Source organism: Mauremys reevesii, linkage group 3 (genome assembly GCF_016161935.1).
Source record: "Mauremys reevesii isolate NIE-2019 linkage group 3, ASM1616193v1, whole genome shotgun sequence".
In the NCBI taxonomy this organism is placed as follows: Eukaryota; Metazoa; Chordata; order Testudines; family Geoemydidae; genus Mauremys; species Mauremys reevesii.
In genome coordinates, this window is record NC_052625.1 from 58,814,716 (window position 1) to 58,831,184 (window position 16,469).

General features: G+C 38.3%; 1 protein-coding gene across 5 annotated transcripts in view; it reads right to left on the bottom strand.

Annotated features, from left to right (window-relative positions):
• The window catches only part of BABAM2 (BRISC and BRCA1 A complex member 2), a 425,434-nt gene that overhangs the window by 254,058 nt on the left and 154,907 nt on the right, over positions 1 to 16,469 (bottom strand). For all 5 annotated transcript variants that reach the window (XM_039530877.1, XM_039530879.1, XM_039530878.1 and 2 more), the window contains one exon: positions 2,729 to 2,823. In XM_039530877.1, the coding sequence (XP_039386811.1) occupies positions 2,729 to 2,823 (95 nt within the window). The remainder of the gene's footprint in view (positions 1 to 2,728; positions 2,824 to 16,469) is intronic.

Here is a 16,469-nt window from a genome sequence, read left to right on the forward strand (position 1 = left end):
GCAAAGCCATCTACAATGTCACGCACATTGCCCATCGTCATGGTCTTTCAGAGCAGGATGTGATGAAAGGCTCTGCACACTTCCACCAACACGAGTCCAACGGTCAACTTTCCCACTCCGAACTGGTTAGCGACTGAATGGTAGCAGTCCAGACTAGCCAGCTTCCACAGTGCAGAAGCTTTGTGGTCAGCTCAGAAAGGAGGTTCCATGTGTAGGAAGTGACATGGAAGAAAGAAAAGCAGTGGTTGTGGGAGAAGGGGATAAACAGCCATTGAGGCAGGCATCTCTAGGGAGAAAAGGGGATGATGAGCTACATGATAAAAGGTGGATAAGTAAACAATGGACGAGTTAAGGAAGAGGGGGCTTTGGACAGATTAAATGACTAGGTTGACATGATTGGGCACTCATTTTTACATTAAAGATAAGGTGATACACCATACTTGGTCAAAATGTATCACACAACTTATTTAGCAATTAATTTTATATAAATATTTCTTCTGCAAGATGCCCAGAAATCCCTTGAAGTGTTTCACCCTTCATTTGCTGCAAATATCTCTTTGCTGTGTTAAAAAAGTGTGTTACATGACATACATAGTAAAGAGTATGTATCTGATGGAGATACAAACCTTTAAGTGATGTTGCTATAAGGACCACTGAGAAGCTTGGAATAGAGTGAAACAAGAACTAAAAAAAAAAATTAATGGAGATATACCTATCTCCTAGAACTGGAAGGGACCTTGAAAGGTCATTAAGTCCAGCCCCCTGTCTTCACTAGCAGGACCAAGTACTGATTTTGCCCCAGATCCCTAAGTGGCCCCCTCAAGGATTGAACTCAAAACCCTGGGTTTAGCAGGCCAATGCTCAAACCACTGAGCTACCCCTCCCCCCAAGAAAGGGGTAAAAATTACTAGAATTTCAGAAATGAATTAAAGATTATGAAAATACATTTTAGCCTCTACTTATTACAATGCATATTCTTCTTTATATTTGAAATAACTTCCCTGTAGCCCACAATTAATAAAATCCGGTTAGTACTGGATTACTGCATCCTGCTTGAGAACAGACATAATGTGAATATTAAGACGACAGCCTTCAAAAGCCCAAGCACATATAAAGGCCATAATAAAATAAAATTCCTGAAGAGATGTAATGGTACAAAACAACTTAGATCCATTTAAGAAAAGCTGAGTGCTTTGTTATCTGGTAGACAGACGTTTTTGCCCCTGTACGAAAAATGCCGTCCCTTTTAAATCATGTTTTACCTTTTATTTTTCAGTGTTTTAAAAAGCAACAGTAATAAAGAAATTGGTGCTTTCAGTTTTATGAATGACAGTTTTAAATTAACAGTCCATTTGCCAAGTCACAGAAACATTCCAACTATCAAGAAATCTAAGTTAGACATCACAAAATATAACAAATAGATACTCCCTGCTAGCAAATGAGCTATTCAGATGAATTAAAATAACCTTTTAGCCACTCTGCAGCCTCAGACAAAGAGACAAAACATGTCCAGTATCCAAATCACATCCTGCAAGTTTCAGACATACAGAATTAGGTACAGAACTTCCAAAGCACTTGGTTAACTGAAAAGATCAGTGACCCACAGGGAACAAAATGAGGACCAAGAACAAAACCATCTTAGCATTTCCAGCAGAATTTTTGTTAACACACTGATGACTAATGGATCAATATGGAATGTATCTATGACTAATGGATTCCTTAGTATTATGTATCATTCACAAGAGAATAGAACTAGAAACAAAACAGAAGTCAGCAAGCTAAAAAATATTTAGCAAAAACTGAAAATTTAATTTGGGCTTTAAAACACTACAACAGGAGTAAGAAGAACTGCTTATGTTAGCCACTGAGCAGGAATAAGACTGGAACTCTATGCTCATATTTGTCTGACAAGGGAGGCACACTAACGTGACTACTATATCAGAGTTAGAAGTATCACAAGTACGCAACCAAAGTTCACTTCTAGGTACAAGGCTTTATTATTAAACACTAATCTTAAATATTCAGTAATATTTCACGTTTATGGTACTTGGATATGGTATGTATTTTTTCTTCCACACTAGCAACACTGTGCAACAAAAGTATTATCCATCTAATGTGCCGATTTTATTATCTCCCCTCCCCAAAGCATGCTTCTGTCTTTACTGCAGCACCATTTCATTATAAGTATAAAGTTTTCAGAGTCTTGCCTGACACAATGGTGCCCACAATACACTCCCACCTGGTTTCCACCCTTTCTGGTGTTAATATAGACTAATGCCAAAGCCCAACCCAGTTATACTTCATTCTCTGCCATGAAATAAACTCTGCCAAAGTCCAAATAATGTTTTAAAGGCAAGGCAAAGGTTTACCCCTCTGCTGAAAGAAGCAAATCTTTGAAAATTATCAGGTGCTAAATAGAAGCAACTGATTTTTTTTAAAGAAACTTTTTTTTTGTTTTAAACAGGTATGTTCTGTAGAATATTTTAAATGATTATATACGAGGAATGTGATGTCTTATCTTGATTAAATCATTAATTTAAAAATGTTTTAGTTGACTCCATAATTATGGTTTTAAAGTGGAGAAAGTGTTTACATACCCACAGGACAGTGAAATAAAAGATTTTTTTAAAATCTGCATTGTTAGCAAATTCCTATTGTTGAGCCATTCTCAAAAGCCAAGTCTCTCTCCAGCACATAATGATCACAAAAACATTGAAGCTGTACTCACATGCAAGGCAGAGGGATCTGGCAGGAATTCAGCATCCTCTCCAAAGATAAAATCTGGTGGCAGCTCTGGGTAGTGGGCATTGAAAATTATATCCCCTGAAATAAAAATAAGCAAATAACACTGTTTATTTCCACTTCATATCCCCAAAATCCTAAGTACTGCAGAGGAAAAATTCAGTAAGTCCATTTTCAATTAACAGAAGTCATATGCAAAACACAACTATCAGATGTACTGGATGATAAAGTTAATTCTTGAAGATACTGCATCTTCCTGTGCAAGTACAGAAAACATGTAACAAATTATTGCTTCCTTTCTCACTGCTTATCCCACAAGGGGACACCTTGAAGCACTGATATAGTTAGAAAAGCAACCATATAAAATAGCACCTTCTTCAAAGCAGCACATGTGGGATATTAAGTAATTAAAATTTAATACCCAGCATATTTGTTTTACGTATTTTTGTGAGTCATATCTAAGGAAAACCTGTTAATTTGCTATTGATTTTATAAGGAAGGCACTCAGGTACTATGGTGATGGATGGCAGTATAAAACCCTAAGGTAGACATACAGACAGCCAAATTTTCAATGCAGTGAATATTGGGAGAGGAAACAGGAAACAACATTGCCTCAAGAATTATCACAAAACTGTTAGGTAAGTACCATTTGCAGAATCTCTATTACTGAAGATGACATAAGAGACAGAACACAGTTTAAGCGTTGGACCTAGGTTTTCAGTCCTGACAGCTGTGGAGAAAAAAAATCGTCACTGGAGCTGTAAACTGACTACATATGATTCAAATATCAGGGAAATAAAATATGAACTCCTTGGTATCCTTTTTATAGCACTTTCTACATTTAATAGCCATATTTCAAAAGAAAGCTTTTCATTTTGTTTACCTGAACAGAGAACTACAAAATAAACATTTTAAAATGCATTAAATATTCCTGAGTTTACTGACATGTTTTAGGCATCTTGTTAAATGACACCAACAGCCCCATGCATTAGGCTTTAATGCTGGTTTTGATAAGAAAAAAATGTATACAGTAGAAGTCGCTTAATAGACACAGGACTCTCAAGCTTCATTTAAGCAGCCTTCTTGATTAAGGTGAGTTAGTAAACTCTGTGGGGATTAAGGGAGGTACGGAGCTTCTAAGCTCTGTATAAATCTCTGTGGACCTTACTATCTGTATTGACCGAGACACAGACTGTCATCAAATCTGGGTATTAAACAGATAGCGTCATGGATTTGGAATGGTCCTATCATCCTATCATGCAGCGTTTTTTACCAGCAAACAATATTTGGGAGAGGATGTAATATATCAGCTGGAGTCATCCCAACTAACCACATCCTGACTGAGTGGAACAGAATATAATGGAAACATTAAAGATCTGGACTATATGTTATTTTTAATGTGTATTAATGCCATCTGACATTAAATAAGAATATTAATTAGGTCACAATCTGTGACATGGAGTTCCCATCTTAAATATCACAAAATATGTAACAAAACTACTTGCAAGATTATGAATGCTTGCAGTAGATAAAAAATTCTAGTTTGTACTGTAAACTTATATGTCAAATGAAATTCAGAGTTTACACAGATCAAGATGTGATTGTTATCATGTAAACTTGCAGAGAATTACACTCAGCTAAACAGGAGGAACTGGCTTCGAAAGAAACTGCATTCAGTACTTCTTCCTTGCTTCTGAACTACTCCAGTCTCCATTTGAAGATATAGAATAGGCAGTAACTCCATGAGCTCTGCATGTAAAATAGATTTTTGGGGCAGCAGGCATGAAAAGAAAGAAGCCAACAGGTAAAACCTAGTATGTACTATCGCCTGTGTAAAACCTATACAGCACAGTAAAACTGAAGACAGGAAAGTAGTATATAAAATTCTGTTCACACAGAGACAAAACCTCTAGGTGTTTTTTAGCTTTCAAAAATGTGTGTATTAATTTAGTGCCGATGAAAAATACTGGATAAACAGCCTTGCAACCTGATGTCCTCTATTCATTCATGGGACAGGTAGAGGATGGGAAATGTGGAGGATCTGTAACTGCTAAAGTTCTGCAAATATGTCTTAACGTTCATTGAAAGGCACCACCTCGAGAAGCAGAGTGGTCCAGTAGATAGGGTGATTAAGAGACCCAGGTTCTATTCCTAGTTCTGATTCTGGCCTGTTGGATGATCTTAGTCAAATCACCTGCATTCTCTCTGCTTCACTTTCCCTCATTCGTAAAATGGGGATAATGACACTAACCTCCTTTGTAAAGCACTTTGAGTTCTACAGACAAAAATGATATGCAAGTGCTAGGTATTCTTATTATAGGGATGAAGGCAGCTCAGTCACGATGGGCTTCAGTCCTAGGTCTCCCTGCCAACTAGTGTGCAACTCATGTTTTTTATTAATGCAAATGCTTGCCCACTGGAAACTGAAGTAGAAACCATCAAACGCATTTCATGTAAGTCAACAGACCACCATCACATGGAAACAAATTTTGTTCACAGCGTTCCTAGGGATTTGAAACAGTGACCTAAAGCTGAAAGCTTCTGTAGTGTATGATTAGCCACCTGAACCACCCAATCAATCCACTAAGAATTTCTATACAATGTTTTCTGTTTAATTTTGTTTCAAAACATAATGACGATCTATAATCTATGTTGCACTGGAATTTGATAGGGAACATATCTGAAAACAGCTACATTGATTGAAATAACTTTATGCCCATTAAGCTGGAACAGAAAGTTGAAATTTCCCACTAAAGAACATTTTGTTTTGAGCAGGTGGAAGTGCTTTGTTTCAACTATTGTAATATAGTAGCCATTTGTAAACAAAGAGCTCTGATAATTTTTCATCAAAAATTTAACTAAATCAGTAAAATCCTACAAAATGTTTTGATTAGGGCTGTCGATTAATCGCAGTTAACTCAAGCAATTAACTCAAAAAATGAATCACGATTAATCACACTGTTAAGCAATAGAATACCAATTGAAATGTATTAAATATTTTTGGATGTTTTTCTACATTTTCAAATATATTGATTTCTATTACAGCCTGAAATACAAAGTGTACAGTGCTCACTTTATATTATTTTTATTACAAATATTTGCCTTGTAAAAACAATGAACAAAATAAATAGTATTTTTCAATTTACCTCATACAAGTACTGTAGTGCAATCTCTTTATCGCAAAAGTATAACTTACAAATGTAGATATTTTGTGTTACATAACTGCACTCAAAAACAAAACAATGTAAAACTTTAGCACCTACAAGTCCACTCAGTCCTACTTCTTGTTCAACCAATCGCTAAGACAAACAACTTTATTGACATTTACGGGAGATACTGCTGCCTGCTTCTTATTTACAATGTTACCTGAAAGTGAGAACAGGCATTCGCATGGCACTTTTGTAATCAGCGTTGCAAGGTATTTACGTGCCAGATATGCTAAACATTTGTATGCCCCTTCATGCCTCGGCCACCATTCCAGAGGGCATGCTTCCATGCTGATGACGCTAGTTAAAAAAAATAATGCATTAATTTAATGTGTGACTGAACTCCTTGGGGGAGAATCATATGTCTCCTGCTCTGTTTTACCCGCATTCTGCCATATAGTTCATGTTATAGCAGTCTCGGACGATGACCCAGCACGTTGTTTGTTTTAAGAACGCTTTCACTGAAGATTTCACGAAATGCAAAGAAGGTACTAATGTGAGATTTCTAAAAATAACCACAACACTCAACCCAAGGTTTAAGAATCTGAAGTGCCATCCAAAATCTGAGAGGGACGAGGTCTGGACATGCTTTCAGAAGTCTTAAAGGAGCAACACTCTAATGCAGAAACTACAGAACCAGAACCACCAAAAAAGAAAAATCAACCTTCTGCTGGTGGCATCTGACTCAGAAAATGAAAATAAACATGCGTCGGTCCACTCTGCTTTGAATTGTTATTGAGCAGAACCTGTCATCAGAATGGACGCATCTCCTCTGGAATGGTGGCTGAAGCATGAAGGGACATGTGAATCTTTAGCGCATCTGGCACGTAAATATCTTGCAATGCTGGCTACAACAGTGTCATGTGAACACCTGTTCTCACTTTGAGGTGACATTGTAAACAAGAAGCAGACAGCATTATCTCTGGCAAATTGTAACCAAATTTGTTTGTCTGAGTGACTGGCTGAACAAGAAGTAGGACTGAGTGGACTTGTAGGCTCTAAAGTTTTACATTGTTTTATTTTTCAATGCAGTTATTTTTTGTACAAAATTCTACATTTGTAAGTTCAACTTTCATGATAAAGAGACTGCACTACAATACCTGTATTAGGTGAATTGAAAAATACTATTTATTTTGTTTTTTAGAGTGCAATTATTTGTAATAAAAAATAAATATACAGTGAGCACTTTACACTTGGTATTCTGTGTTATAATTGAAATCAATATATTTGAAAATGTAGAAAACATCCAAAAATATTTAAATAAATGGTATTCTATTATTAACAGTGTGATTAATCGCACAAATAATCACAATTTTTAATTGCACAATTAAATGTGATTATTTTTTTAAAATTGCTTGACAGCCCTAGTTTTGATTTCATAAGAGCAGCATTTTCCAAAAGAAATCTGTTCAGTCTGAAAATCTGACCTCTAAAAATATGAAAACATAACAGATATTACAATCCAACCTGAATATTAACTGTATATGCAGTAAATGTTTAAATCATTTATAATGTCATCTTTTTTAGTTGAGAAGCACCAAACCTAGGAATCACCACCCAGGGGTTTTACTCCCAGTTCTTCAATTCATTGCCTATATAATTCCATGCAAGTTAATTTAGTTATGCCTTCCCTTCCCACCCCCACATCTATAAAGTGGGGATACTTACCTACCTCACTAGGGAGGTTAAAGACGAAAGCTTTAATCCTGCAATGAGCTCCACAAGTGAATCCCTGCAACTGCGCGGAGCACCATTTAAGTCAGTGGGATTTAATGCAGGTGCAAGGATCTGTCCATGCACAGCCCATTGCAGGATCAGAATCTGAACTTTTAACATATGTAAAGCACTTTTAGGTTCTTGGAAGAGCTCATATGTTCAAATCAAGCAAGCCTCCCAATATCTGTGTAATATCCTTCTTTTACAGATGCTGAAACTGAGGCACAGAAAGTTGTATGAAATCCCCACACCCAAAGGTCACACAGCAAATCAATGGCAGAGCCAGCACAGAACACCGATTGCCTCTCAGTCTTGTGCTATAGCTTCTGGATAAGGATCCTCTGAAACACAACCCTTTTGAGTTTAGATGTTACCCAATTACTATTTGAGTAAGATGGAGTTTTAAAATATACACACACACTATGGTAAGAGGTAGCAAATTTGCAGTTTGACGCTGTTGCTCCGGTTGCCCGGTCAGACACTGATGTGCTTACTTATCATTTGTGGCCATAGAGGTCTTTGTTGGTGACAGCATTAGTGCATTTAATACAGTTTAGACTATTGCAATACTCTTTTCTACAGTTTTCTGGTGTCTACAATTAACAAAAGGCTGTTTTTAGGACTGTCCTTAACACCAGATAGCATAAGCCAATTACCCTATGTCTGAATCACGGCTCCTAGAGGACAGTAAAATTCTACATTAAAATCAATGCCCTCCCTCTTCACGTAGAAAGCCCTTCAGAGTATTGGACTGAGCTCTCTCTCTAACCAGATGACATACATTATCACCAGCTGAGGTCACCTTAAGTTAGACCCCTAATCACAGTAGCACATAAAACTTGTCATACTGTTTCTTCAGCCACTTTTTTCCAAATCAATCCTGAAAATACAGTAATTTTCCTCTTTGCTTTTAGTCAATAGTTTGATGCTTTCAAAGGTATTTATACATTGGAAAGACAAGGTAGATGAGGTAGCATCTTTTATTGAACCAACTTGTGCTGAAGAAAGAAACAACTTTTGAACTACACAGAGCTCTTCTTCAGGTCACATACCAGGTAGCCATACCAACTGTAAGAGTCCAATCAACTGAGATGAGCTATACAGTTGGTATGGGTACATCCACCTTTTCATGTGCTCTGTATGTATAAATATGTTCTGTCTGTGTGTTCCACTCTATGCATCCAAAGAAGTGAGCTGTAGCCCACAAAAGCTTATGCTGAAATAAATTTGTTAGTCTCTAAGGTGCCACAAGTACTCCTGTTCTTTTTGCGGATACAGACTAACACGGCTGCTACTCTGAAACCAATTTATGACTACATGAAGTCAGGAGTGATTAACTTCTTATGACCAAGGACATTAGTTATTATAAAGAAGCCATGAAAAATTACAGACAGATAATTAGAAGTCTCACTTAAACCCAGAAAACAAAGAAAACTAAAGTTTAATGCTAAAGCTAATGTTCATTTTTATCCTATTTCGTACTACAACATACAGAGAGCTGAATTCTGCTCTCAGCTTTGCATGACAGATTTAATCTCTGCTATTCAGCTCTCCTTGTGTATACTCCTAAAGAAACATTCATCCAATTCCGCACTCAAAAGCCCCACACAGAACACAGTTGAAGGGGTCCCTCCATGGAGTCTGTCAGGCCCACTATTGAGTCACCTGAAGAGGGGTTCAAACAGAGCATTGCAATGTATTCTTTCTCCAGAATAGCTGAATTTGCTGCCTCCAACTCCTCCAAACTGTACCTAGCTCAGTTTCTTGGAACCTGAACCAACATCTCTGTGTGGCAGCATGCTGTACCTGCCATTAGACCACCCTCAATGTCTCAGTAGCTAGTGATACCTCATGCATTACCTACTAATCATACACTCATCTATCCCAAAATAATGTATTTAATTTTATAAGTGGATTTTGAGAGAGAGCGGAAGAGCGAGAGAGAGAAGTAAACTGTCATTTTCATACTATCAGTTTTAAAACACTTTCAGAATCAAGAGCAAGTTTAAGGATCAGTAATGAATTTGGATAATATAAACACCAACTGACACTACGACTACACAGCAACAAAACAATTATTAATGAAAGTTTTGGAGGTCATAGCTGTTGTGCTTGCAGATAAAGGGACTTGAGGCGTAATGTGTTCAGTGTATCTGTTTGTTTATTTGTACTCCATGGGAGTTATGAGGCTGGGCTGTAGGCCTCTGAACAGGTCAGGTGAGACAGCTGTTTGTGTCTTGGTGAGGGTTGTGGGACTGGGACATTTGGGTCTATGATCAACCCCCTGGTGTGAAGTCTCAAGTGGTTAATGCCTCCCTGGTTGCAAAGGGAAGGAGCTGAGCAGCAAGGTTCAGTATACAAGTCATATACCAAGTGAACTCCTGAGCAGGTGAATGGGAAGTTTTGAAGGAAGTTTGGTTCTTCCATTTTATGTATGGCTCTACACCAGGTGGCAGATATGGAACATCTCATGTGACCTGCCTTGGACATGCTAGATTTTCTTTTGTGCTGGAAGATAGAAGAGAGTCCTGGTACATGAAGTGCAAGTTATTAGCCACACTGAAGGAAAAGATATGTGGTCTGAAAATGGAAGTTTCAACACTGTCCAGCATCCAAGAAAATGAAGACTTCTTGGACAACAAGAATCCAATACTGTTGCCGCAGACACCACAAGAAGAGGGATTGGTGTTAAGAGAACTGGAGAGAGTAAAAACCAAAGAAACAGACTGGCAATTTCTGACTAAGAGAGGAAAGAGAGCCAGAAAGCATTCAACTTCACGTAACCAGATACTCAAAGTCAACTGCCGAGGAACCTGTGTCTAGAGGAACAGAACAGGAAGCTGCAGGGGATATACATGCTGGGTGTCCTTGAAGTATGAAGCAAGTAGCCACCACGAGGTATTCTTCAATCATCCTAAGAAGTCAAACCACAGTCAACAATAACTCTATATTAAGAAGAGTGGTTGCAGAATTCAGCAAGGGACACAAGGAAAATAGGATGGTGTGCTTTTTCCCTGGAATGAAAATATGAGATGTAACTGCAAGATTGGACAGGTTTATGAAGTTGTTCTCCATTAGCGATGATACATATTGGAAGCAATGATTCAGCATTGTGTGGAACAGCGCAGATTAGAGAAGACTTCAGGGATCTTTGAAGGGAGCACATCCAAATGATCTTTTCAGACAACCTTCTGGTCCCACAAGTGAGAGAAGGCAGAAAATACTGGAGCTAAACCCCCGCCTGCATCACTGGTGTGATGTTGAAGGTTTTGGTTTTGTGGGGCACTGGGCCACATTTCAGAGGGAGACAGGGCTGTACAAACAGGACAATCTGCATCTCACAGATATGGGTGCTAATCTTCTCAGATGGAGACTAGCTGAAGGAGCCAGGAAAGTGAATAATGCAAGAGATGGATGCTATGGAGGCAGATGCAGTACAAACTCAAACTCAGTGTGCCAAGAACAGATTGAATCAGCGTGTCAAAGACCATGAAGAGAATACATTTTTCAGTTGCTCGTATACCATGGTAGAAGTCTGAGTAACAAGTAAGAGAAACTGGAAATTCTCATTTAAAAAATTGGCATTACTGAAACTTTGTGGGACAATCTGCATGGCTGGAATGTTAAAGATCACGGATTAAAAGAAATTATAGTGTCTTTAATGTAGGGTGCCATCTCTCACCACTGCCCCCTGTATCCTTCCTAAAGAGATTATTGGTAACTCAGAAAAACAGGATTTGAAAGCTTACAAATCAATGTGCTAAGAAATCCCAAGAGAGGGTACTGGTGTGGTCTTTAACAGACTTCCAAATCAAGCCAAATAACAGGATGAGTTACTCCTTAAGCACCTGTCTAAGAAGTCTGAAAAGAAAAATTGTGTTATGGAGGATTTCAGTTTGGAAGACATGCTAGAAGCCACATGCAGTCATCATTAGATCATTAGAGTTTCTAAAAATTATAGATAATTTAGCCCAAAAGGTATAGTGTCCAACATGAGGTGACTATTTTGGACCTTATTATGATGGATAAAGATGAATTAATCACTGGACAAGAAGTTGATGGTTGCCTAGGAACCAGTGATTATGACCTGATTATATTCAATATGGACAAACAGAGGATCACAACCTGTATACTTGGCACTTCAAAAAGGCTGATTTTCCAAGGCTGAGGAAAATTATGAGCAAAATTAATTGGGAGGAAAATCTGGAGCTCTTTAAGAAAAGTTTATTAGATGGCCAAAAAGTTACAATACAACAATCAAGAAAGAGGACAACTTTGGCTAAAAGCCCATCCTGATTGAGTGGCAAAATGAAGGCAGCAATTAGAAATAAAAAAGCAATATATAACAAATAGAAACAGGGGGAACAGATGGCAATCAATATAAATTAGAAGTTATGAAGCGTAGAAAAGTGATATTGTAAGCTAAAGACATCAGGGAAAAATCCATGGCTTGAAGGACTAAGGACAATGAGATGGATTGGGGGCGGGGGGTTAGCTATATTAGGAACAAAAGAAATCCTAAGAATGGCATAGGCCCATTATTACATGGAGATTGTAAAAATATTAAAAATTATGCAGAAAAGGCAGAAGTGTTCAATAAATATTTCTGTTCTATATATGAAAAAAAGCAGGATGATGTGCTTGTATCACATCAGGCTGATGAGTAATTTTGAGACATTAGAAACCGAGGAGGATGTTAAACATCATCTACTAGGGATATACATTTTTAAATCAAAGGCCCGGATAACGTGCGTCCAAGAATCTCTGGCCCACTGATGATAATATTTAATAAATCTTGGAATACTGGGAAATTTCAGAAGACTGGGTGCTACTATTGTGCCAATATTTTAAAAAGGCACATAGGATGACTTGGGAAACTACGGACCAAACAATCAGATATCAATCCTGAGTAAAATAATAGGAAAAGCTATACAAGATTCAACTGATAAAGAATTAAAGTCTAGGAATACAGTTAATGCCATCAACATGGTTTTATAGAAAACAGGTCTTGTCATGCAAACCTGATTTCATTCTTTAAAGACAATTACAAGTTTGGTTGATAAAGGTAACTGCATAGATGCAATATATTTAGACTCTGGTAAGACATTTCACTTTGTGCCACACAATATTCTGATTTAAAAATGAGCAATATACATTATCAATAAAACACACGTTAAATGGATTAAGAACTGGTTAATTGACAGATGTCAAAAAGTAGTTGTCAATGGGAAATCATCACGGAGGAGAGATGTTTCTAATGGAGTTCTGCAGGGCTTGATGTTCTTCACATTTTTCATCAATGTTCTATAAATAAATAAATACAGAATCACCACTGATAAAATTTGTGAATCACAAAGATTGGCAGAGTAGTAAATAATGATGAAGACAAGGCAGTCATATGGAGAGTTCTGGACCACTTTGTAAGCTGGGACCATTCAAACAAAACATGCCAAATGAGGACACCAGAAAGTTATACACCTAGGAACAAGTAATGCAGGCTATAACTTCAGACTGGGGAGACTATATCCTGGAAAGCAGTGACTCAGAAGAGGATCTAGCGGTCATAGTGGACAAGCAACTCCATGAGCTTCTAGTGCGATGCTCTGGCAAGAATGGCTACTGGGATCCTTGGATATATATACACAGGAGAGGAGTGAGATGATTTTGCCCCATATACAGCAATAGCAAGAGTGATACTCAAATACCGCATCCAGTTCTGGTTTCCACATTTTAAAAGGACATTGAAAAATTGGAGAGGGTGCAAAAAAGAGCCATAAAAGTTATTCAAGGGCTGGAGAAAATGCCTTACAGTGAGATTTTTAAAGAGCTCAGTCTGTCTAGGTGATCAAAAACAAGATTGAGAGGTTACTTGATTATCATGTGTAAGTACTTTAATGAGCAGAAAATACTGCATACTACTGATGTTGTGGAAGATATGCTTTAGCTAAACACAAATTAGGTTTTAATCAAACACAAGTTATTGGGTTCAATACAATAACTGGATGAAATTTAATGGCCTCTGATTTACAGCAGATCAGACCAGATAATCTAGTGTCTATTCTGGCCTTAAACTCTATTAATCTTGCTATTAAGAAAAATGATACCACAACTAATTACAGTAGTGACTTGATATAATACGTGTAAGAAATCTGTACAATCTTTATTCTTGAAACATGTTATTTTTTTGTGGGATCTGTAAAGCAGAAGGATAAATCTGCAGTTAAAGCATCTTCCTAATTGGTAGGCTTTTTCCATACTCAATTAGAATGCTAGAACATCACCCAGCCCAAGTAAGCAAAACGTTGTTTTACACAACCAATCTTCAGCATTTCTAAATCAGAAGCAAACAAGAGAACCTAAAGAGAAAGAGAGAGCATATATACAAACTCTGTGTTTTTGCAACCTGTGTAGTTCTGGGGATTGGTGGTGGGACACAGAACCTTTCATACCTAGGATCCAAATTCTGTACTAAGAAACACTTGTGAATCTCTATGCCCACACTTCAGTGCAGGATTCAGCCCAGATAGGTAATAACAAGGTTCACCTTGTTATTATGAGACAGTGGTCTGCTACTCTTCATGAAATGAACTGGTTGCTCTCACACCATTTCCTAACAGATGAGGGTACACATCACTAAAATACCTATCATCATTGTTGGCTGTCTGCACAGAGGTCAAGCAGTGAATGAACTTAAGAGACAGATTCCCACCAACCCCTTCGTACATGGGTCCCCTCCAGATCAGGATTTATTTAAAGGAAAGGATCAGCATGGAGAGGAAGCTTGCATTTCCGCCGCCTATAATTTACTTGCCCTGTGGAGAAACTGAGGACTTTAGTCTGCAGAGCTGTCACTCAGGCCCCCTTTTCCCCACATGAAATTCACTCAAATTAAAACTTAAAACCAACACCTTTCAGGTGTTGAAGTGAAACTGTAAAAGGAGGAGCACTGTTTGCAATACTTTTTAAACTGTTTCACTTCCATGCATCTCAGTTATAACTCATAATTGTGTACAAATATTTAAACTGTGGTTATGGCTACAGAAGTGATTGTGTGAAATGGCACAGTATTGCTCAACAGATCCACTCTCTTTTTATATTAAGAGTTATAGTGTTTACTTTAATGACTAAAACATTTTACTACTGTTAAAAAAAAATCATATTGCCAATACAGGTATATGAGAATGAGCTTGCTTTAAAAGCAGATTCGAATCAACAGAGCTAAAGTTTTGATTTCAGAAACTTTATTACTAACAATGCTGAACAAGACAAAAAGAACACAACTTGACTGGCAATGAAGAAAACATGGTTTTAATTTTCAAGGGAGTAAATTTGATATGGACATCACTGTGATACAAAAAAATCATTGCATGCCCCTCAGTGTCACTGATTAGAATGTAACTGCACTTTATTGTATATAAACACAATATAAAATCAACTTCACCTTTTATCGAACGTGTGTTTGAAAACCCTTTGCAGAGTTAAATTAATATATCTATTGCAAAGTTAAAATAAAGAGGAGAGAGAGAAAAAATAAGAAGGTATCTGCATTGAAGAAATATGTATTTTCAGCTGAGATATGAAGATAGATGAAGAGTTGATGAGGAAGAGAAAAAAAAGATACAGCAACACTGTTCTAGATGGCAAGAGCTGCTGTTGCAAAACATATAGCTAAGATTCTGTGAAGGAAGAGAAATAGAGCCAATACCAGAGAACCAGAGGGGGGGACAGTGATAAGATATGAGACAGACTGGAGCAAATACTTTTAGAGTTTTTAAATAAGAGCAATTTTGTACTCGATCCTGAAGTGAATGAGGAGCCAGTGGAGGTGGCTGTATTCGTTTGGAAATGTGAGAAGGTGGGAAATGTTACTTGGGACCAACAGATCACCAATAATGAGATCCTTGATAGAACTGGCCTACAGTCTATGCCAGGGTCCCCAAACTTTTCACAGCCATGCTCCCCTCTGCTCCCCACCCCGGACATGAACAGGAGTAAGGGGGCCAAGGCTAGGGGCAGAACTGGGGCCAGGGCCAGGAGTGAAGCAGCAGCCAGGGGCCAAGGCCGGGGACAGGAACGGAGAGGAAGTAGGGACCACAGCAGAGTTGGGGGTGGAGCAGGGCTGGGTGGCACTCCCTCCCTGCCCTCATGAGGGCTGGTCCAGCCTCACCTCACCCACTGAACATTCCTCTGTGCCCCCAAGGGGCCATGCCCCACAGTTTGGGGACCACTAGTCTATGCAGACTATGCTGGATGTTCACAGGTTTTGCCGATTGGGGCACGAGGAACGCACGCCTCAAGATCGTCTGCCAAAGGTTGTGCTCTATGACCAACTTAAGAACCACCCAGATGCATAGGAAGGCCAATGCTCCGATACAGTGACAAGGTCAAGCAAGGTCTCAAGAAATCCAGCATTCCCATTGACAACTGGGAAAATCCTGCCCACAATCGCTCAGTTTGGAGAAGCCAGGTTAAGGCTGGTGCAGTCACTGTGGAGAGCCATCAGAGAGCCCAGGCTGAGGCTTGCAGGCGAGCCAGGAAGCAGAGTATGCTTCAACCACCATCTGGCGAGTGGACCTGTATCCACTGTGGGAAGGTTTGCTGATCACACATTGGGCTCTTTCCCCATACCATTGATAAGCAGCACTGATGGACCAACTTTGTCGTGTCTCCTTTCATCTGTCAAGATGTAGGACAGCCGATGAGAAGATGGGCAGCAGTTTTCCAAAGATGTTGGTAATTGGTATGAACATAAAAAAAGAGAATCAATAGTTAAAGCAAGAGAAAATGAAGATATAGATGAGGATT